Here is a 23001-nt window from a genome sequence, read left to right as displayed (position 1 = left end):
CAAACTAAATAACTGCAAAGAGAACTTCTAAACCACAAAAGGTAATATCTGCACCTCAACTAGGTTAACCCTTTCATTACTGTATCTATTTTGAGATGCTCAGTGTTTCTTTCAATTACTTTAAATATAACAAAGAATTTAGTAAAATAACTTAGTTGCCATTAAGCTAGTGTTAGTAACATAAATTGTGACTAAGGTTTGGTGGAAGATTTTAATTCAAAACCTAAGAAAACAAGACATTTGTACTACAGAGCCAGAGGCGGTTTCAGCTGGGTTGGTAATGAAAAGGTTAAACCGTTTAGCATTCAGATAACTCCGTTAAATGTAATGCTTATTTATTCATCATTATCCTCATCATCATTTAACATCTGTTGTCCATACTGGCATGGGTTGCACAGTTTGACCAGGGCTGCTAAGCAGGAAAGCTGCACCAGATGCCAGTCTGATTTGGTATGGTTTTCTATGGCTAGATGCCCTTCCTAATGCCAACTACTCTGAGTGTGTAATGGGTGCTTTTATGTGCCATTTGCATGACACCAGTATCTGCCATGTAATTTTGCTCGGCTTGATGGGTCTTCTTCTCAAGCACAACAAGGCTTCGGTCATTGCCTCTATGAGGCCCAACACTCGAGAGGAATGAGGCCCAACAGTCGAAAGGAATGAGACCCAACACTCAAAAAGAATGAGGACCAACACTCAAAAGAAATGAGGCCCAACACTCAAAAGAAATGAGGCCCAACACTTGAAAGGGATGAGGCTCAACACTCGAAAGGAATGAGGCCCAACACTTTAAAGGAATGAGGCCCAACACTAGAAAGGAATGAGGCTCAACATGCATTATCTCATAGATTTTTTTTTGTAGAGTATAAATCTGAATAAAACATGTTGCCAGCAACACCTTGTCAACAAATCAAAACTCCAGATGGTAAGGAATATTACCCTTCTGCTTATTTAATGCTTATTTATTTACATTCTTTTGATTTAATCAGGCATTATCTTGTAGCTCTGTGTCTTCATTAATGTGATTGAATATTTTTAGAATGATATTGTAGGGTAGATGTGGGAAGCCTGATTTGATTGTTTTGAGCACAAATCAGGTAAGAATATTTTGGCCAGATAAGTCCAATTTAACCCTAAGCATTCAGATTACTCTATCAAATGTAATGCTTATTTATTCACATTGTTTTGAATTAATCATGCATTATCTCATAACTTCGAGATTTCAATGATTTGATTGTTTATTTTTAGAATGATGTTGTAGCGTATATGTGGGAGGCCAGATCTGGCTGTTTTGAACATAAAACACATAGGAATAGTTGAGCCGGATATGGCAAGTTTAAATGCTAAAGAGTTAAATATGCTATGACTCAGATCCAAATCTTGAAGGACATTTTCCTGTAATGGTCTCTACCTCCTATCCTTTATTCTGTACCATCAAATCAATGAACAATCCCTGACAAGCACTTTGTGCAAGTCAATGAACTTTTTAGAAGAGAATAACAAAGGTTTTTCTTCTCCCCATTGCTTTTCTTTAGGCAATTTTTACAGGACGTCCTGTCACCTAGACACAGACAAGTTTGCCTTGCTACACCTGTTTGATACAGTCATAAAATAAAAGATCAGAATGTGATTGTTATTTTCGGAATGACATTGTTGAATAGGTGAAAGAGGTTGGATCTGGCAACTTTGAACATATCTATGCTAGATATGGCCAATTTAAATGCTAAACGGTTAATATATCAGGTTAGATAGACATAGCCATGATGGGGACGATGTGGTCATTCAACTTGCTAGAAAAAACAGCCATATCTCCATCAAATCATCCCTCTACCATTTAAAGAAAATAAGTGGATGATGAAGAATGAAATCTGGAGGAACATCACAATATATGAGAAAGGTGGGGATTGTCATGGCTGGAAGGCATTTAATCACTGGTCTGTTTCATCAGAGTTGGAACCTGGAGATAAGAGAGAAGGCCAAACAACAACAAAAACCACAAGAATGAATAAATTTTTTTAAAAATACATATTTTAGTGTCATTATAAACTTGATTATAATAAAGTAACCTATATAAATCAATGAGAAAGAAAAGCAAAATATAAATGGGATGATCAAGGATAGAATGTCTTTTATCATAGGCCTTCTTGATCAGGGTTTACCTATGACTAAACAACAACAAAAAAAAAATCCACCACATAACTACAAAAGAAACTGTAACAAAAAAAATCCAAAAATAAAATTATAAAAAAACTACATATTTTAGTGTCAACTAAAAAACTTGGTCATGAAGAAATAAGAAATTTAAAGTGACAAGACAAAAAAAAAAGCAAATAAAAACTTGGCACAAAAAATTCCCAAAAAACAAAACAAAACAAAAGGAAAGCCTCTTCAACTAAACTAAACTATTTAACAGTGTTATTGTAACTTTACAAACATGACTGAGAGAGTAACACTGTCAGAATCGTAGCCACAATGACAGGTCTGGCATGATGCACAGCTGGTGAAAAAATATTCTACTTGTTGTGTAAGTTCCCAGTTAAACAAAAGTAGCCAGGTTGATAATGAAGTGTCTGCAGGGTCAAATATATTATTAGCAAACTAACGTTAAAATAACCGACATCATTCTAAGCGTGTAATTGGATTAGCGATATTCCTAGTGACTAGATATCTATCTATTTATCTATCTATCTATCTATATATTATCATCATCATCATCATCATCGTTTAACGTCCGTTTTCCGTGCTAGCATGGGTTGGACAGTTCGACCGGGGTCTGGGAAGCCAGGAGGCTCCACCAGGCTCCAGTCAGATCTGGCAGTGTTTCTACCGCTGGATGCCCTGCCTAACGCCAACCACTTGTGGGTAGTAAAGAAATAGGTATTTCGCCTGTCGTTACGTTCTGAGCTCAAATTCCACCAAGGTCGACTTTGCCTTTCATCCTTTCAGGATTGATAAATTAAGTACCAGTTACACACTGGGGTTGATGTAATTGACTTAATCCCTTTGTCTGTCCTTGTTTGTCCCCTCTATGTTTAACCCATTTTGGGCAATAAAGAAATAGGAAACTATTGAGGAATTTCCCTTCTGTTAATTGCAGCGAAAATTCTAGCAAAAATACTACTGGAGAGACTGTAAAAAGTATCCAAGCTAATTCTACCAGAAAGCTGGTATGGATGTTGTATGTCTAAGAACACCGACAGTATTATTTTCACCTTGCAAAAAATTCACAAAAAGGCTGTAAAAGAACACATCCCACTTTTCATCATATTTACTGACATTATTGAGGCTTTCAACAGTATGGGAAGTGAGGACTTACAGACCCTGCTCATAAGTTTTCAAGCAGGATCTGTAAGCCCTCATTTTAAGTCAACTAGATAAATTTTGACAAATTGGGCCCCATGCCAAGAGAGGGCCCCATGCACACACTTGAACAGAGGATGCTATGATGAACTTTTAGTATATCATTGTGGCTAATGGTGGAGCCTCAAGCCCTCAATGCTTTTTGTTTGGGACTGGCATACTACACAAAGTGTAAAACCTCAAACTTCTGCTTTTCTAGAGAAGAGGGCCCCACTGACAATTCTCTAATTAGGCCCCACACTTCCTAGCACTGACCTGCTCAAAAGCTATAGGTGTCCAGACAAATTTGGTTAGATAATAAAGCAGCTTCATCTGTCTGTCATATACATATGCCACAATCTCTCGAGGGAACAATAGCTTAGCTCTTTTTCTGGTTGCCCAGGAAGTAAAGCAGGGTTGCATACATGCTCAAACCCTACTTGCATAACTTCTGGGTACTACACAAGTACTGGGGGATGTATTCATACAAAAGTGGATAATGGATTATTGAATCTATCCAAACTAAAATCTACTAGAAAGTGCAGCAATATGTGTACTCATGAGCCTCTAGTGGCTTGTTGCCTGGAAGATTTCCAAAAAATTACACATAAATCTGAATGTACAGATTCAACTTTCAACCTATCAATAAATACTCTCCTATCATGATGCCTTCGTAACAAAGGATGGCAGCACATCTGTCTGTATTCAAATCCTATTACCACCGCCATTTTTTATTACTAACCATCACTCCTTTTTTGAATCTCTCTCTCACTTTCCCATTATTCCCCACCATCACTTATTATTTACTCCAATCACTTCCAATTCTTGGGCCATTTTCATTGCTAGCCAACACTCTCTCAAATTACTTCCTCCTCTATCACCTGTTGTCATACATTGCCTCCTTTCTCTTTCTCTCTCTGCCTTCATCACTCTACTCATGCTGTTTCTATTCAATCTGCTTACCAACAATCATCATGTAGCTGACTGTCCCTCCCTCTTCTATTCCTCAATATTCTCTCTTCCATCACCCTCTTACTCCAGTTCTTTGGGTTCTTCTTTTCTTTTACTCTTCAACCACTCCCCCCCTCTCTCTCTTGCTTTCTTCCCATCCAGCTGCATGAAAAAGAAAAGAACAAATGTATTGAGACAACTCAAGGAAAAGAGATTCTCCTTAGTTTTTTGAGAGAGAAAGAGAAAGAACAACTCTCAAGGTGGTCCTTTCTTAAAATGCACCCAGTGCCTCTCAGTTGGGTTGTTGGTAGAAAGGCCAACCTGCCTCAGAAACCATGCCAAAACAGAACATGCAAGCAAGAAATAACTTCTCAGCTTATCTAGATGGGCAATAACTCTGAATAAGGATTGGCTCAAATCATAACGACCTGTTCATTTGTTGATTTTAAAAGAATATTTCCTTTGAGAGAACTCAACAGTCAAGTCGTAAAATAGTCTTCCCAAGGTAAAATGCAATAACACAAAAACAGGAATTCAAACGGTAATTGCATGTTCATTTTCATTTAAAAAATTCTTTTTAATGTTCATAGTGGAAAATAAAATAAAAATTACTGAAAAAGATTTCATATTTTGATAAATATGAAAGAAAAGAATGAAAGCAAAAACAAAAAAAAATGTTTAAGTGTTCAAACTTAGAAACTAAAATGAACAAAATGAGACAATAAAATAAAATGAGTTTCCTTGCACAATGAAGATTGCTATATTTTGTAAGTGTCTTCTCGTGAAATTAGTTGTTAGCAATAGAGATGCAAATGTCAAGTTGGCTAGCTATTTAATAATTTGCATAGTCCATGGCAAAATTGTTTGGATATAAGAAAGAACAACACTGAAAACATAATTTTTTGATGCAGGTTAAAAATACAAAGTACAGGAGGAGAAAAAAAATTATTAAAAAAAAACCTCCAAAAAAAAAACCCAACAAAAAGCAAAGAAAAACCAAGCCCTCATCTTCCACTGATATGATGGGTAGGGGTGGTTGAGGAAATTTTGGCAAACTGTTTTCGTCTTCAGTTTGATTACATTCTCCCCTCCTGACATACATAATTGACATGATGTATGCATTAGTCAGGCTGTTTATATTAGATTCGTTTTACTGATTGCAAATTAATAAATGTAAGGTGTTTTAACATAAGAGAAGAGAAATTGAACAAGAACAATGACGATGACGACAACAACAACAGCAACAACAACGGCAACAACAAATCAGTTTTTACAACAAATGAAAGAAGGAATGAACAAGGCAGAAAATAGCAAGGTGGATAGAAAGTCATTTTCTTCTGAGTTTGACAGAATATGCCAGACGACAAGGCAATCATTGTTTGTGACAGCAATTATTGTAAGTAAATGTAAATGATACAGGTAAGAATTAGGGTTGAACAAGTTTCACACGATGGGACTTTTGAAAGGAAGAATAACTGAGTGAGGACAATAGTAGTGGAAAAAAAATAAAATGAAATAAGTAAAAAGAAAAAAAAAAGCAACATAGCAATGATGAAAAAAATATAAGAGAGAGAAATGAAAACAAAGATGGAGCGAGGACAAAATTTTTAAAAAAGAAATGAAAAAAAACAAAGACAGAAAAAGATAAAATTAAAGCAAAAACAAAGCCCTGAGATGTTTTCTATTATTTATAACAATATCCGGTGTATCTAATTTCACCTTGAAGTTTTGAAGTCATTTAGTCAGACAAAGGTATATGATGAGACAGTGAAAGGTAGGGGAGAGTAAAATAACAAAGATATATCCAGATATTTAAGACAGCTTGTCTAGTAACCATGATCAGAGTGCCACTAGCTAGAGGGGAAGAAAGAAGCAGGTGGCAGATCTTGTCTAGTAGTAACTGCTGTACAACATTTCCAGTATTTTTCATTATAATGGAGACAGCATTCGCCTTGGGATTGATCCTGCTCTTATATAGTGCTGCTACTATAACAGCACGGCCAAATGCAGGAGCACGGTCTGCCGAAGAAGAGACCAATTTCGAAACAATGGTTCGGTTTTTGGTCAAGAAGCTCAATTCGAATGAACACCTACTACAACTCTTGGAACATAGATTTGAGAAGATGTCTGGAAATGTAAAAGTACACGCCTTACTATTACAAAGACTCAAGAACGAACTCAAAAGTTACAGAGCAAGAAAGCAGAAACTAAGTGGAAACCTAACTACTAAGGATAATACCTTTTATTCTGATGGCACAAATAAACGGAGAGTACTGCATAGAGCAAGACGGCAGGCAGCTTACAGTTTTTTAAGCCCAGAGATTCTTGAAACCCTTGCACAACAAGAAAGAATCGGTGTCAATGACACACCCATGGTGTTTGCCAGTGATTCACCACCTTTATTTCCTCAGGAGCTGCTTTTCGAGAGTGCACCAAACGTGCAGAGCACGCCAGAAGAAAACCTTGGGGAAACTACCGAAACTGTTACGGTTAGCACAGCTCCTCCTTCGACAAGTCCCACGGCAGAACTGAGACTTAGACTACATCGTAAAGTAGATAGCAACCCAGCCGATACCCAAAGTCAAGGACAACCACAACCACAGCCACAACTTCAAGAACAACCTCAACCTCAACAACAACAACCACCACCTCAACAACGACAACAACAACAACAACAGCCACAGCAACAACAACAACAACAACAGCAACAACACCGAGGTTCAGACAATTTTGTTTTGCTACAACCAAGAGCAACTCCACAACCAGGTGTACCCAAGGAAGCTGATGAAGAATACGAGGCAGGAGATAGTTATTCATCAGCAGGTCATTCTTGGAGTAAATTCAATAAATCTGAAAAGAGCTCAGGCTCGGGACAGCGAACTGAACCAGATGAAATGGAACATGGAACCAAGAAAAGCTCTGAGGCAGATGAACACCGTAAAACTAGGTTCAATACTCATTCACGTCTATTTGGAAAGCAGCATGGAAACAAAAGGAACTTCAAAGGCCCTCAAAAAAAAGACAGTGATTATGAGGTCTCTGACAAAGAAGAACGGACATTTGTTCGTAGTAGTGAATATGAAAACTCAGAAACAAATGGATTATCAAGGAAACGGCGATTTCAACCAATGGCCATTCGTGCTCACGATCCAAGAGTTGATTATACACCTGAAATGAATTATCCTTTGCAACCAGACAAAGGCCAGGAAACAGAAGAAAATCAACCTTCTGAAAATGGAAAATCTGGTAATGCTGGCATTGTTTGGATTTCAAAAGACAGTCGGAATGAACTGGGTACAATAGAACCAGAAACAAGATCCGGACAGCAAAATTCTCAAGATAACTTAACAATTTTTCAAAGAATTGATGGTTCTTCTCAAGATTATCCAGGAAATAAAGAATCAGGAGCAACCAACAAACAAGAAACAGATGAGTCTAAAACAGCACAGAGTGAAACTGGAGAACAGGCAGGTCAGGAACAACAAGGCCAGCAAGAGGCAGATACAACAGACACGAAAGGAAGTAACTCACAGAACCAGCCAGGAACTGACGATCATAAAACACCTTATCTTTACCCAGGAATAGATGAACATGGAATCCCACATGCTTACCCTGGTGTAGATGAACATGGAATCCCACATCTCTACCCAGGAATTGACGAGCATGGCATCCCGCATCTTTATTCTGGTATAGATGGATATGGAATTCCATATGGAGGCCAAGTTGGCGAGGAGTACGGGACTCATCTGCTGCCTATTGAAGAAGGCAACAATCACAAACATAATGTGCCAACTGGTGTGCAAAATGGCATGATAGACAAGAACAGATATGAAGGGATGTATCCAGGTGACGGTTTTCTAAGCCCTCCATATGGTGCAGAAAACTATTTGGACTTTCCACTTGATGGCGAAGCTGGTCAGATGAACATTCCAGAGGACGAAGAAAAAAAAGATGGATCTGATGAAAGCAGTGATGAAGATACTAAAGGCGCAGCATTGTCTCACAGTAAATACGGTGGAGTTAGACACATGGAAAGACTAAGAGCAGGAGATATTATATCCTCAGCAGAAAGACCAGCATTTAATATGGATCTTTATCCAGCAGAATCAAACACCTTGGCCGATAACAGTGCACAAGGGGACAAAGACTCGGAAGAATCTGGAGAAGCACCAACTAACAACGGCAGAAGTTATCATGGTGATTACCACGACCCGGTCAACAGTCAATTGTTTATGTTTAACAAAGAATATCCCGACAAGAATTTGTTGCTGCACAAGATTCAAATGGCTGCCAATCAAAGGAATCCGATATATTCAGGAATAGATCCAGATGAAAATCAAAGTGCTGACAAACAGAACATGAATTATGGCAGACCAAACTACAACATAAATCAAAGGCATGAAAGCAATCCTGGCAGGTATTTACCTAATTTACCTAATTCAAACAGACAAGGATTTAATAGGGATTTTAGACGTCGCAATTTTGACGTGATGAATAGAGGAATTCATGATACAACATCCAATCGATTTGGATATGGCACAATGTCGGATCACTCGGGTTACGACAAAGGTTTTGATCGGTTAAACTATGAGTCTAGATTGTTTGGTAAACCCTTTTACAACACAAATCCAAAGGGATACTATCACAATCAAAACAGGGGTTACAACAACAACCCTTTCTCTAATTACAACAGTCAACCAAACTACAATATGGGGTCGAAAAGAGGTAGACATATGATCCAATCTAACAGCAGGTCAAATGTCCATTCTATGCAGAGGATGCATAATCTACCATTCAGCAGATATAATACCAAAAGTGGATACAATGCAGAGCACAATTACAATAACAACCAATATTACGATATTGGAAGAAGCAACCGAGTAGAAAGCAGCTACACATCGCACACCAGAGGTACTGCCTATCCAGCTTCAGACGAACAAGATGAGATATTTGGCACCGACGCCTATTACAACAACGACAGTGGAGAAGTAAGAGATGAGCGAAAGAGCAATGCCAATACCAACAGCAACAACAAAAACAACAACAACTACAGCAACAATAGCAACAAAAATAACAACACACATTATGACAGTGCTGAGAGAAGAAACATCAATAATTTTATGTATTAAGATATTTGCATTCTGATGAGTTAGCTTCTGCCCAGCTGTTAACATGAATGACCAACACAAGGTATGTTACTGAAGCACACACATACACACATTATTATTATTATCATTATTATTATTATTATTATTATTATTATTATTATTATTTTTAACTCCAGTTTTGTTGGAATTTTTGGAGTCTTGCATGTATAAAGGGTTTGCTACCTGTAGCCTACAGTACCATGTTATCTATTCTTTTCAACTATCTAAAACTTGCATGATTATTTTGAATCATTATTATTATCGTTATTATTATTATTAGTAGTAGTAGTATTTTAACCCTTTAGTGTTTAAACCGGCCATATCCGGCCCAAATATTCTCCCCTGTTTTATATTCAAACTGGTGATATCTGGCCACTCACACCTAATCTACACTGACATTCAAAAAATAAACAATCACATCACTGAAACCTCAAAGCTATAAGATAATGCAGGATTAATTAAAAACAATTTGAGTAAAAAAATATTACATTTAATAGAGTAATCTGAACACTAAAGGGTTAAGGTGGCAAGCTGGCAAAATCATTAGTATACCAGGCAAAATGCCTAGTGGCATTTCATCTGTCTTTATATTCTGAGTTCAAATGCCGCTGAGGTAAACTTTGCTTTTCATCCTTTTAGGGTCAATAAAATAAATATCAATTGAGCACTGGGGGTCAATGTAATTGACTTACCCTCAAGCCCAAAACTGCTTCTCTTGTGCCAAAATTTGAAATTATTATTATTATTGTTATTATTACTGTTGTTATTATTACTTTATATATGCACAATAGATTAAACTGGTGGGAAAGCAAAATTCCCAACATCAGGATACAAGTAACCTTAGATGCCAATAACCTTCCTAAGTATCCTAGCTGTCCCTAATAACACTGTTTTCAGGAGTTGCACTAAACTAGGTTTTATACCTATTTCCTCAATCCATCTGTTCAAATCTTTAGGGATAGTTCCTAATGCACCTATAACTACAGGGATACATTTTACACACTTTTTCCATAACAGTACTTATAGCCTTGAGATAATGCCATTACCTTATTTTAACACTTTCGATACCGACTCATCTAAGTTCAAATCTAATTCTATTGTAATAATAAATAATGTGCCCTTTTAAAAGCCTAGCCAGGCTCATGGGCCCGTTTCCTGGTTTCAATGGCGTATGTGTTCCCCAGCTGGACGGGACGCCAGAACATCACAGCATTACTCATTTTTGCCAGCTGAGTGGACTGGAGCAATGTGAAATGAAGTGTTTTGCTCAAGAACACAACGCGTCGCCTGGTCCAGGAATCGAAACCACAATGCTACAATCATGATGCTGACACCCTAACCACTAAGCCACGCACCGATTATAGACAATCGTACTTTTAAAGTATTCATTTTTCAATTAAAACTATCCATTACAATTTTCTCTGAGACCATTTTCTTGAGTTATGTTGTGAACCAGTTTAATATTGGCCAAAAAAATTAAGTATTTTTGTCAATATTAAACTGCAAATTCATGATTATTTTCAAAATTAAATGGAACACAAAAACATATATTATGACACTGTCCATAGTGGTGTACAAATATTATATATAACAATAAATACAAAGTTAGTAAAAGTTGGAGAAATATAATTTATTTATTAGTTCTCACTTCTATTCATTGCACCCACCCCCGCCCCAAGCCAAGCAAATAAATTTTCTAAAAATGCTTGAATTCCTGCCTTCTTTCAACAAACAGCTGATAACCTTCACACACACAGGCATTACATATATATATATATATATATATATATATATACACACACACACATAAAAGCAATCACTGAACACACCATTAGTTTTAATTAATTTCCTTTATATGGAAAAAAAATGTACTTAGAAGAAATAATTGATAAATAAATTGTATTTCCTCAACTTCTAACACTATATATATATATATATATATATATATATATATATAGATAGATAGATAGATAGATAGATAGATAGATAGATAGATACACACACATACATACATGCATGCATACATATATATATACATATATAAATACACATATGTATATATATATATATCATCATCATCGTTTAGCGTCCGTTTTCCATGCTAGCATGCATATATATATACATATATAGATATGTACATATGTAATGTACACATGTACATGCGTGTGTGTGTATACACATATATATATGTATGTAGGTAGGTTTGTATTGATTGTACATATATATAAATATAAAAACATGACATTTTAATAAGCAGAGCTTCAAATCTGATCAATTTGAGAATTTCAGTAAATGTATACTAACATCAAAAGACAAAATCAAACACAGACCAATCATTCTATCAGAAATAATAAGTTCTTCATTATATTTTAGCCCATTGCAGCTAAAGCCATACTACAGCAACCAATATACTTAGAAATGGATGACTTTTTTTATAATTTTGAAAATAATGAATTTAGTAAAATAACTTTATCATTAAGTTCTTTAAAAAATTAATAACTGACTGAAGGTTTTAACTTTGATCTCTTTAAACTTTTTGTTATCATGTTTCTGTTGAAAATAAAAAATTTAGTAAAATAATTTTATCATTAAAAATATAGGCAGAGGAGTGGCTGTGTGGTAAGAAGCTTGCTTACAAACCACACGGTTCCAGGTTCAGTCCCACTGCGTGACACCTTGGGCAAATGTTTTCTACTATAGCTTCAGGCTGACCAAAGCCTTGTGAGTGGATTTGGTAGATGGAAACCGAAAGAAGCCCTTCGTATATGTGTGTGTGTGCCTGTGTTTGTCCCCCCAACATCGCTTAACAACCGATGGTGTGTTTATGTCCCCGTAACTTAGCGGTTCAGCAAAAGAGACCGATAGAATAAGTACAAGGCTTCCAAAGAATAAGTCCTGAGGTCGATTTGCTTGACTAAAAGGCAGTGCTCCAGCATGGCCACAGTCAAATGACTGAAACAAGTAAAAGAGTAAAGAGTACTATTAAGTTCATGTTTGGTATATAAAATGAACAAGAAATTTTGATTAAAGGTTTTGACTTAGATCTCCTTAAACTTTTTGTTACCATATTTCTGTTGAAATACACTGCCTTTGCTTCAGTTAATTTGAAAATAATAAAGAATTTAGTAAAATGACTATATCCTTATTAATCAAATTTTGCCTTTAAAAAATTAACAATTGATGAATGATTCTAATTTAGATATCTCTAACTCTTTTCTTGCTATATTTCTGTTGAGATATACTGCCTTTATCATTATTAAGCTCATATTTTATCTTAAAGCATTGACAAGAAATTTTGATGAAGGATTTAAATTAGACCTCTTTAAAATGGGGAATCTATATCACAGAACCAAGGGCCATTTCAGGTGGGTTGGTATCAAAAAGGTTAATATATGAACACAGTAAGAAAAATGTTTCTATTTGTCAAAAGATGAATATAAATAATAGACAAAAACCTGAGAAAATCAGCAATCATGCTCCCAAGGAAAATCAATAATCATTACTCCTGGACAATTAACCATTGACTTCATCCTAATTAATCTTTCTTTCACAGCAATCAGAGATTAGCAATCAATGTGGTACATAGCATAAAATTTAGGGAAAGAAAAAAATCACTTGTGTATAAAGCAATAAATACAATACTTCTAGGGCATATTTTACAATACATACATGTTTATGTGTGTGCATTGTTTTTGTTTTTGGTTTGCAAGATTCTTGATATGAATTTGTGCATTGAAACAAATTTTGTGTCTGGCAAGAGGCACAGTAATACCCCTTAGACACAAGATATATATTTATATATGCACACACACACACACCTATACATACATATAATATATATATATATATATATATATATATATATACAATTTAAATAATGAGGGTGATAAATTGAATATTAATTTAATTAACATCGATTTAAAACCAGTAGCCTAGCATATAGAGAAATCTGAAAATTCAGAAAAATTGTAAAACATGCGTATAAGGGATGACCACTAAGTGGACATCCAATATGCTAGAAGAAGATCATCTACGATCTAACCACAAAGAAAGAATGTTCTCTAAAGAACATTCTTTCTTTGTGGTTAGATCGTAGATGATCTTCTAGCATATTGGATGTCCACTTAGTGGTTATCCCTTATTATACATACATACATATATATATATATCATCATCATCGTTTAATGTCCATTTTCCATGCTGGCATGGGTTGGACAATTTGACATGGAGCTGGCTAGCAGCATACACACACACACAGGTGTGTGTGTCTGCTGCTGATATTTTTCTGTTTTTTAATATATGAGAGATGTTTTCTTGAGATGAATATCTCAAGTTAGAAAGCTTTCATTAATATACACACTTTCAGTATGTATACAGATCACTAATTTGAACAAACACTGCTTCTATCACTAATAATAACAATAATAATAATAATTATATATATATATATATCATCATCATCATCATCATCATTTAACGTCCGCTTTCCATGCTAGCATGAGTTGGACGGTTCAACTGGGGTCTGGGGAGCCCGAAAGCTGCACCAGTCCAGTCAGATCTAGCAGTGTTTCTACAGCTGGATGCCCTTCCTAACGCCAACCACTCCGAGAGTGTAGTGGGTGATTTTATGTGCCACCGACACAGGTGCCAGACGAGGTTGGCAAACGACCACGCTCGGATGGTGTTTTTTATGTGCCACCGACACAGGTGCCAGACGAGGCTGGCAGACGGCCACGCTTGGATGGTGTTTTTATGTGCCACCGACACAGGTGCCAGATGAGGCTGGCAAACGGCCACGATCGGATGGTGTTTGTTATGTGCCCACAGCACGGAGGCCAGTCGATGCGGTACTGGCTACGGCCACGTTCGGATGGTTTTCTTGTGTGCCACGTGCCACAAAGATACAAATTCCATTGATGTTCATCTATTTTGATTTGTTTTGATCTTCACTTGCCTCAACAGGTCTTCACAAGTGTCACAAGAAGGAAGGTATGCACAGGTGGACTGACTACGTCCCAGGTAGGGGCCACAGGTTATGGCCTGACTAGCCTTGCCGGGTCTTCGGATGGTGTTTTTATGTGCCACCGACACAGGTGCCAGATGAGGCTGGCAAACGGCCACGATTGGATGGTGTTTGTTACGTGCCCACAGCACGGAGGCCAGTCGGTGCGGTACTGGCTACGGCCACGTTCGGATGGTTTTCTTGTGTGCCACCGGCACTGGTACCACAAAGATACAATTCCATTAATGTTCATCTATTTTGATTTGTTTTGATTTGATTTGATTTGTTTTGATTTCATTTTGATTTTCACTTGCCTCAACAGGCCTTCACAAGTATCACAAGGAGGAAGGTATGCACAGGTGGACTGACTACGTCCCAGATATATATATATATATATATATATATATATATATATAACCACACAAATTTTACATGGTTTCAGTGTGGGTATTAACAATATATATACATATATATTAATAACAAAACTGTTTAATTTCTAATATAATGTTAGTATTTTTCAGTATATATTTTTGCTGGATTAATATACGTTTTCTATATTATTAATATTGTCAATTTTTCACTATTACTCCTTTGAATACAAACTTCTCCAAAACCTCCACTTTCGTTACAATGTTACAAATATACTCAAGACAACTTGTGCTACAATGTTTGATATTTAAATAAAACTATCAACAGAAACATTGATATTATGTGAATGACATAGAGATCCCAATAGTTTTATGTAAGAACTTGTTTTTATTTCAAGTTGAGTTTCAAACAACAGCTTAATAATCTATGTATGAATCAACAAGACTACTGACATGAGATTATTGTATGTAATTAGTTAGTTGCCTGACATGTTAGAAATGAATAGGAGCCAAAATTTCCCTCAAATTTCCAGCCTACCACTTCAAGTAATCATCATCATCATCATCATCATCGTTTAACGTCCGTTCTCCATGCTAGCATGGGTTGGACGGTTCGACTGGGGCTGCACCAGGCTCCAGTCTTATCTGGATGCCCTTCCTAATGCCAACCACTCCGTGAGTGTAGTGGGTGCTTTTTACGTGCCACCTGCACAGGCAAGGCTGGCAACGGCCACGGTCAGATTGGTGTATTTTATGTGCCACCGGCACGGAAGCCAGTCGAGGCAGCGCTGGCATCGGCCACAAGTCGGATAGTGCTTTTTACGTACCACCAGACCAGGGATCCTGGCTGGTTCAATTCGATTTCGCTTTCGCTAATGAAAAGGCATATTAGATGAGGAAGTCCTAGATAGTGGAGACATATGGCTTAGTGATTAGGGTGTTGGACTCATGATCGTAAGATTGAAGTTTTGATTCCTGGACTGGGTGATGTGTCGTGTCCTTGAGCAAAATGTTTCATTTCACAGTGCTCCAGTCCACTCAGCTGGCAAAAGCGAGGGATTCTGCAATGGACTGGTGTTCTGTCTGGTATGGAGTGGGGTGGAATATGCATCACGGAAAATGGACAAACTGGCCCCATGAGTCTATATGACTCAGAAGGAGCTAGTCCTAGATACTTCAAGGGTTGACCTATGGCTAAGCAACAATAATTGTCATCTTTGTTCCACAACTATATATTTTTATCTTATAGCCCACAGAAATTGTTTGAGAATACAGTAATCTCTCAACTATCGTGGGTGTTATGTTTCAAAACCTCCTACAGAAATAATCAAAATCTTAAAAAATATAAATACCTATCAGCCACAGAAACCTGGATATACTTAGGAGTCCTCAATATAAATTTACATATATTAGCCAGAAAAATCAACGATGTACTGAGTGTGCGATAGGTGAACCGTGATGTGCTGAGTACATGAGAGGTGAACAGTGATGTACTGAGTGCACAATAGGTGAACCGTGATATACTGAGTGTGTGATAGGTGAACTGTGATGTACTGAATGTGCAATAGGTGAACCACGATATAGCAAGGGATTATTGTACTATAAAACATGGTGAGATTAGTGGTAGTGATGATGATGATGATGATTCAAACAATTTTAGAAGGAAAACTGACAAGACAAACTCCGAAATGAAATATTCTTTCGACAATGGGCACAAGCAGACATTAAATGATGATGATGATGATGAGAGTAGTCGGTTAAGGTAATTCTTTCTATAATAAGCACAAGGTCTGAATATTTTGAGGGGAAGAGGCTAGTCGATTGAATCAACCCTGAAAGGTGAAAGGTAAAGTCTACCTTGGTGAAATTTAATCCCTTAGTGTTTAAACCAGCCACATCTGGCCAAAATTTTTTTTATCTGTTTTATCTTCAAACTGGTCAGATGTGATCTTTCATAGCTACCTTACAGTATCATTTTTAAAATAAACAATCACATCAATTAAATCTCAAAGCTATGAAATAATGCATGATTAATTTAAAATGGTGTGAATACATAAGCTTTACATTTGACAGAATAATCTGAATTAGCAGGTCCTGTGAATATTTTGTGGAATTTATGGTAAACTTGTTGGGCTTTTTCTGAAAACTTTATCCAAAAACTTAGTTAAAAAAAAAAAAATACACATTTCACTCACCACCACCTTACCCACCCCTTCAACTAATCACACGGAAGTGTTATGGATGGGCTAAGTAACGGAGTGACAATCAGAATTACTATATGATGCTAAAGTCAGATGAAAGGCCATTAAGTATTTTGTTTGGCACAGTAATGATTTTGCAGGTTTACCAACCTCAAGCTGAAACTCGAATATCGGAACATTTTAAATGTCTGAAATTCAAAGACAAATTGTTGTCGATAAGATTATCAATTAATTAGGTTGGTGAGCTGGCAGAAATGTTAGTATGCCGGGCAAAGTGCTTAGTGGTATATCGTCTGCCGTTACATCCTGAGTTCAAATTCCGCTGATGTCGACTTTGCCTTTCATCTTTTCAGGGTTGATAAATTAAGTACCAGTTACGCACTGGGGTTGATGTAATCAACTTAATCCCTTTGTCTGTCCTTGTTTGTCCCCTCTATGTTTAGCCCCTTGTGGGCAACAAAGAAATAGGATTATCAATTAATTGAGCCGTCTATTTCATTATTAGGAGATGAAATAATGAAATGTAATTCAAAAGTGAATGAAAAATGTAATGATGGAAATACAAAAAAAAAAAAAACACCCACTTCATTACCTAAAAATGCAAAATATAAACCTGAAAGCACATTTTTCTTAAATGATCAAACTCTAGCTGTTCTCACTGAAGTTATTACAATCTCTATATCAAACTTTTCATATCTGCTCATTACTATCAAACTATTGCTGTTTGGTATGTGTGTGTATATATATATATATATAAACATTCAAAATGTGACCGCATGTGTACCGTTGGCGATTTTTTTCCTCTGTCTTCCCCTCTCTGGATCTTTCCTTCTCTTAGTTTCTGACGAAGAGCTCCACTCGAAACGTTCTTTCCTGAGCGTCCAATAATACTATATTTGTTCCACGTCCTCGCGTTGTGTTTTTTTGTGCTTTCTTGTTTGGATTAACTTTATATATATATATATATATATATATGCGCAGGTGTGGCTGTGTGGTAAGTAGCTTGCTTACTAACCACATGGTTCTGTGAGTAGATTTGGTAGACGGAAACTGAAAGAAGCCCATCGTATATATAAATGTGTGTGTGTGTGTGTGTGTTTGTGTGTCTGTGTTAAGAGAATGATAGAGTAAGAACTAGGCTTACAAAGAATAAGTCCTGGGGTCGATTTGTTCAACTAAAGGCGGTGCTCCAGCATGGCCACAGTCAAATGACTGAAACAATCCCACAGCTTGTTGCAATATCTTAGACAAGTGCCTTCTACATACTCTGAACATCCTGCTTCCCTCGGCATGGCCACATTAAAGATCCGACATTTAGCAACTGATTTAGTTAGTTAGTTAGTTAAGTTAGTTAATTTTTTGGCTCAAAAAGCAAAAAGCAAGGCCATGTAGGGGGACATGGAGTTATGTACAGGGAGGATGTTCATGCAAAGAGTTCAGGCCATTTCTGATCAAGAGAGACTTTGAACCGAGCGGTCATCGGCATCTTCACCATCTCGTCCGGCAGCTTATTCCACAGATCCGCAACCCGGACGGAGAAAGCCCCTCTCCTTCGATTGAGATGAAATCGTCGCAGATAGAGCTTTTCGGAATGACCCCGCAGCCGATGCTCTGGAGCAGGAGTGAAGAACAGCTCTTTCGAGAGGTTACACTTTCCGCTTATGATGTTGTGAGATCTTTCTAGCAACAACCTTGGGCACCTTTTTGAATTCCATATGTCAAACACCTGTTAACGTGAAACGTCTTTTACATGTTCAAAATTGCCTAGGCAAGGAATAAACCACCTACATTAATTGTTAACTGTTGGGACACTACATCCTTCAAAACTTCCATGCTCCCTGAAATTTGCCAACAGTGCACCTGATGTCCCCATTTTATATTTGTTTTAAATGACTTATTCACAGTTCACTTCCTATGCATTATTCTATGTACTGTTCATGCCCTTTAGGGCTACTTTTTTTATGAGTTGCAAAGCACCTGAAGACTGTAGACAATAGATGCATTATTATTATCATCATTATTATTATTATTGCTAGCTGGCCCCGTGCCATAAAAAATGATGGATAATTGTAGTATTTTATGTACAAAAAGGGTACAAAAAAGTGAAAAAAAAAATCAAACGGTGCTTGAACTCTGGATGAGTGTGTTTGTGTGCACGCATATGTATACAAGTATATGTATGAGTAGCACAGTCTGTAGTGAGCATGGTTTTCTATACTTTGTCACAGCCCGCTTCCTTCCTTTATAAGTGTGTCTTTTATATATATATATATATATATATATATATATAGCCAGATCAGATTGGGCCTGGTGCAGCCTTCTGGCTTCCCAGACCCCACTTGCACCATCCAACCCATGCCAGCACGGAAAGCGGACGCTAAACGATGATGATGATATATATGTGTATGTACATGTATATATATGTGTAATTCTATTTTCTATGTATATTTCTCAGTAAACATACACAAACACACACACACACACACACACACACACACATACACTCACACAAAGTTGAAGCACTGTTTGATTTTTGTTTCACCGTTGACTTTTCACCATCCCACTTCCATAGGTGGATCATCCTTTCCGTTCTCATTCATATGTTGTGACGGAGAAATACACAAGAGTATTATTATAGTAGAAGATACACAATACTCTCTTTGCCACTTCCTCTCTCTCATTGTTATTACTTTCTCTCACTCCCTCTCAGTCATGGCCATTACTCTCACTACTTCTCCTTCACTGAATTACTGTTTTCTCTCCTCTCCCTTCACTCCCTACTACATGATTTAGACAAATATACATAAATATATATATATATACAAATATATAAAAAATATAAGGAGATTATTCTGCCAAGGTCAAGTTTTCTTTCATCCTTTCAGGGTCAATAAATTAAGTACTAGTGAAACATGGAGATCAATGTAATTGATTATGCTCCTCCCCCAAAATTTCAGGCCTTGTGCCTATAGTAGAAAGGATTATTATTATAATTATTATTATTATAAAGGCAGCAAGCTGGCAGAATCATTAGCACACCAGGCAAAATGTTTAGTGACATCTTGTTCATCTTTATGTTCTGAGTTCAAATTCTGTCGTGGCTGACTTTGCCTTTCATCTTGTCAGGATTGATAAAATAAGTACCAGTTGAGTACTGGAGTTGATGTCATTGACTTAGCCTCTCCCCTAAAACTGCTGGCCCTGTGCCAAAATTTGAAAGCATTATTCTAATTATAGTAACTTGAGGGGATAATTTGATAGATGGAAACAGTGGTGAGCTGGCAGAAACGTTAGCACGCCGGGTGAAATGCTTAGCGGTATTTCGTCTACTGTTACGTTCTGAGTTCAAATTCCGCCAAGGTCAACTTTGCCTTTCATCCTTTCAGGGTTGATTAAATAAGCACCAGTTACGCACTGAGGTCGATATAATTGACTTAATCCGTTTGTCTGTCCTTGTTTGTCCCCTCTGTGTGTAGCCCCTTGAGGGTTGGACAGTTCCATTTTTAACCTTGTATATAGTAAGCACTAGGGATTTTGACCTTTAAATTTTGGGGGAAAAATGCATATTATACTCGAGGATTTATGGTATATCAAGATTGAATATAAGGAATCATTATTTCTTTTTTATTTTATGTATTTTTGGTTATTTTATTATTTTTTTATGTTGATTTTAATTAAAGTGGTCAAAATTTGTTATAATTATGAAAGGCCTTTGTAAGTTTTTTTTAATATATGCTTACTTCATTGCAGGGAAACTCACCCAGTTTGGTAGAAAGGCCTTTTTAAACAATTAAGAACTCGTCTAAGACTTACTTCTGTTTTCTTTCAGAGGTTTCTTCCACAATATCATCACTGTTTAAGTCAAGATCCTCATCATCCACTGGAATGTCAGATAAGGCTTCTGAGCTATCATTCTTCTTCTCTGTCATACTATTCACCATTGCAGCCTCATCTTCCTCCATCTCTTGCTTCAGTAAAATGACGTTCTCTTTGTGTTTTTTGGACCTCTCATGATTGGCAAATCTGAAGAATAAAGATGCTTTTAATTAATTAATGTAATGACAATCATATTAATATTATGTTATTATAATGTAAATACTATTGTAACATAATATTACTGTTATTATTATTATTAATATTATTAAAATTAGTTTAATGTTCTCATTTGCTTTGTTTATTTCTGTTTTTTTTTTATATATATATAATATAACAAATTTCACTGGTGGACAAAGAAAATGTGAGATTTTGCTACCAAACAGATCACAACTGAAGTAAAAACCTCAACCTTATTTATCAATACACCCGACCAGAATATATATTTTTTTAAATATGAACCAATGGAGAAGCCTCTACATGGTCATTCAGTTTGCTAGAGATATCAGCCAAATCCCAACTGTCATCTTTAAAAAGGAAGTACACTCTGGACAATGTAGTGCCAGACATACAAAGGAAGAGAACAGAGACCTTTTATTGTAGTTGCTTGATCAGGGCTACACAACAATTAAGAACAACACCTATCATATATCCAGAATACCCAACCTACAACAAAAACAATAATAATCTTGCTGGTTACCGATCGATAGATTTTTTTTGATTGATCAACACAAAACAAAGGAAGGAGGATAAAACACACAGCAATAAAAAAAAAAGTTTGAAAAGCAAAAAAAAATATTTTTAAATTGGAAGAACAACAAATATAATAAAGTTGCAAAAAAAAAAAAGCTGATTTTTCAAGGCAATAAAATCATTGGTTTAACGGAAGTATACAAGGTTGTAGAGTCTAAAGATTATGGACTATAACCAAAGACTGTTCATTTCATATGATAATTATTCTCAATGGGAAAAGGACAGATGTTATGTACCATATATACTCATGTATAGTTTACCCCCCAATTTTGCATACAGCATTCTTGGTTCAGTACTTGACTTACATATATATATATATCACAGGCTGTGTTAATTAATAATTAATACTGCTTATAATACGTTTGGATGAAATTTCTATCAAAATGTTCAAAACTAAACATTGTATTTTTCATCACAACATATCAAACATGTAAACCATATCTGTTTTGTAGCTCTTAACAAATTAAACCCATCTAAGTGAATTCTTAATTCTTTATGTGTAATGATTCTAGTTTATTTATTTATTTGACCCTTCAGCATTTAAACCAGCCACATACAACCCAAACATTCAACCTGTTTTATGTTCAAACCGGCCAGATCTGACCTCTCACACCTACCCTACAATGTCATTCAGAAATATACAATCACATCATTGAGCTCTCAAAGCTATGCGATAATGCATGATTAATTGAAAACAAAGTGAGTTAATAAGCATTACATTTGACAGAGTAATCTGAATGCTAAAGGCCTAATCATATACAATAACAAAATAATTATCATGCTCTGACTATGCTGGTGTGTATAAACCATCTATTCTGTATCTCAATTGATATTAAATATATTTTCTGGTGTAAAACATGCGTGGATGCATACATATCAAGGTGAACAAATTACATATGAATAATATATATATATATATATATATATATATATAATCATATCAAAGGGAAATGGAATTTAATTAAATTTAAAATATTCAATCAAAATTTACATTTCCAGTGGTCTAACGTGCCAAAAAATTAGTCAAGAAGACTATATTAGTTATACGATATAGTGCATATTTATACACATAAGGAATCCACTTAGTGTGAGATTCAACACATTAGAGAGAACATATATCGTATATATATATATATATATATATATATACAACACAATGACGTGGTCTGTTCTACTTCTGTAATATGGAGCAATAATAATGCATACAAACAAAATTTAATTGGTTTTTCTGTCTTGAGAATAAAAGATTCAAAAAATTTGTCTACCTAAAGCAAATTATAGGATTCAGAAATTATCATTACATTTTGATTGGCGCATAAAAATTAAAATTAAAATGTGCTGTTACAGTATGAAGCTAAAAACAAAAG

General features: G+C 36.0%; 2 protein-coding genes across 3 annotated transcripts in view; one reads left to right on the top strand and one right to left on the bottom strand.

Annotated features, from left to right (window-relative positions):
* Nucleotides 1–23001, bottom strand: part of LOC115223476 (dnaJ homolog subfamily C member 21) — a 55334-nt gene that overhangs the window by 11272 nt on the left and 21061 nt on the right. Inside the window, exon 10 of the mRNA XM_029794074.2 lies at nucleotides 20822–21031. Within this exon, the coding sequence (XP_029649934.1) occupies nucleotides 20822–21031 (210 nt within the window). The remainder of the gene's footprint in view (nucleotides 1–20821; nucleotides 21032–23001) is intronic.
* LOC118767623 (GATA zinc finger domain-containing protein 14-like) lies at nucleotides 6121–22123 on the top strand. Of its 2 annotated transcripts, none has more exons than XM_036512503.1 (2): nucleotides 6121–9480; nucleotides 21241–22123. In XM_036512503.1, exon 1 carries the CDS (start codon nucleotides 6126–6128, stop codon nucleotides 9417–9419), a length of 3294 nt encoding a protein of 1097 aa, XP_036368396.1. In that variant the 5' UTR covers nucleotides 6121–6125; the 3' UTR covers nucleotides 9420–9480; nucleotides 21241–22123. The 2 variants fall into 2 exon arrangements, with proteins under 2 accessions (XP_036368396.1, XP_036368395.1); XM_036512502.1 differs by lacking the exon at nucleotides 21241–22123 and adding an exon at nucleotides 20838–21170.

This window comes from Octopus sinensis, linkage group LG23 (assembly GCF_006345805.1).
Source record: "Octopus sinensis linkage group LG23, ASM634580v1, whole genome shotgun sequence".
Lineage (NCBI taxonomy): Eukaryota > Metazoa > Mollusca > Cephalopoda > Octopoda > Octopodidae > Octopus > Octopus sinensis.
Note: the sequence above shows the minus strand (reverse complement) of the source record. Positions and strands in the feature narration are given on the sequence as shown.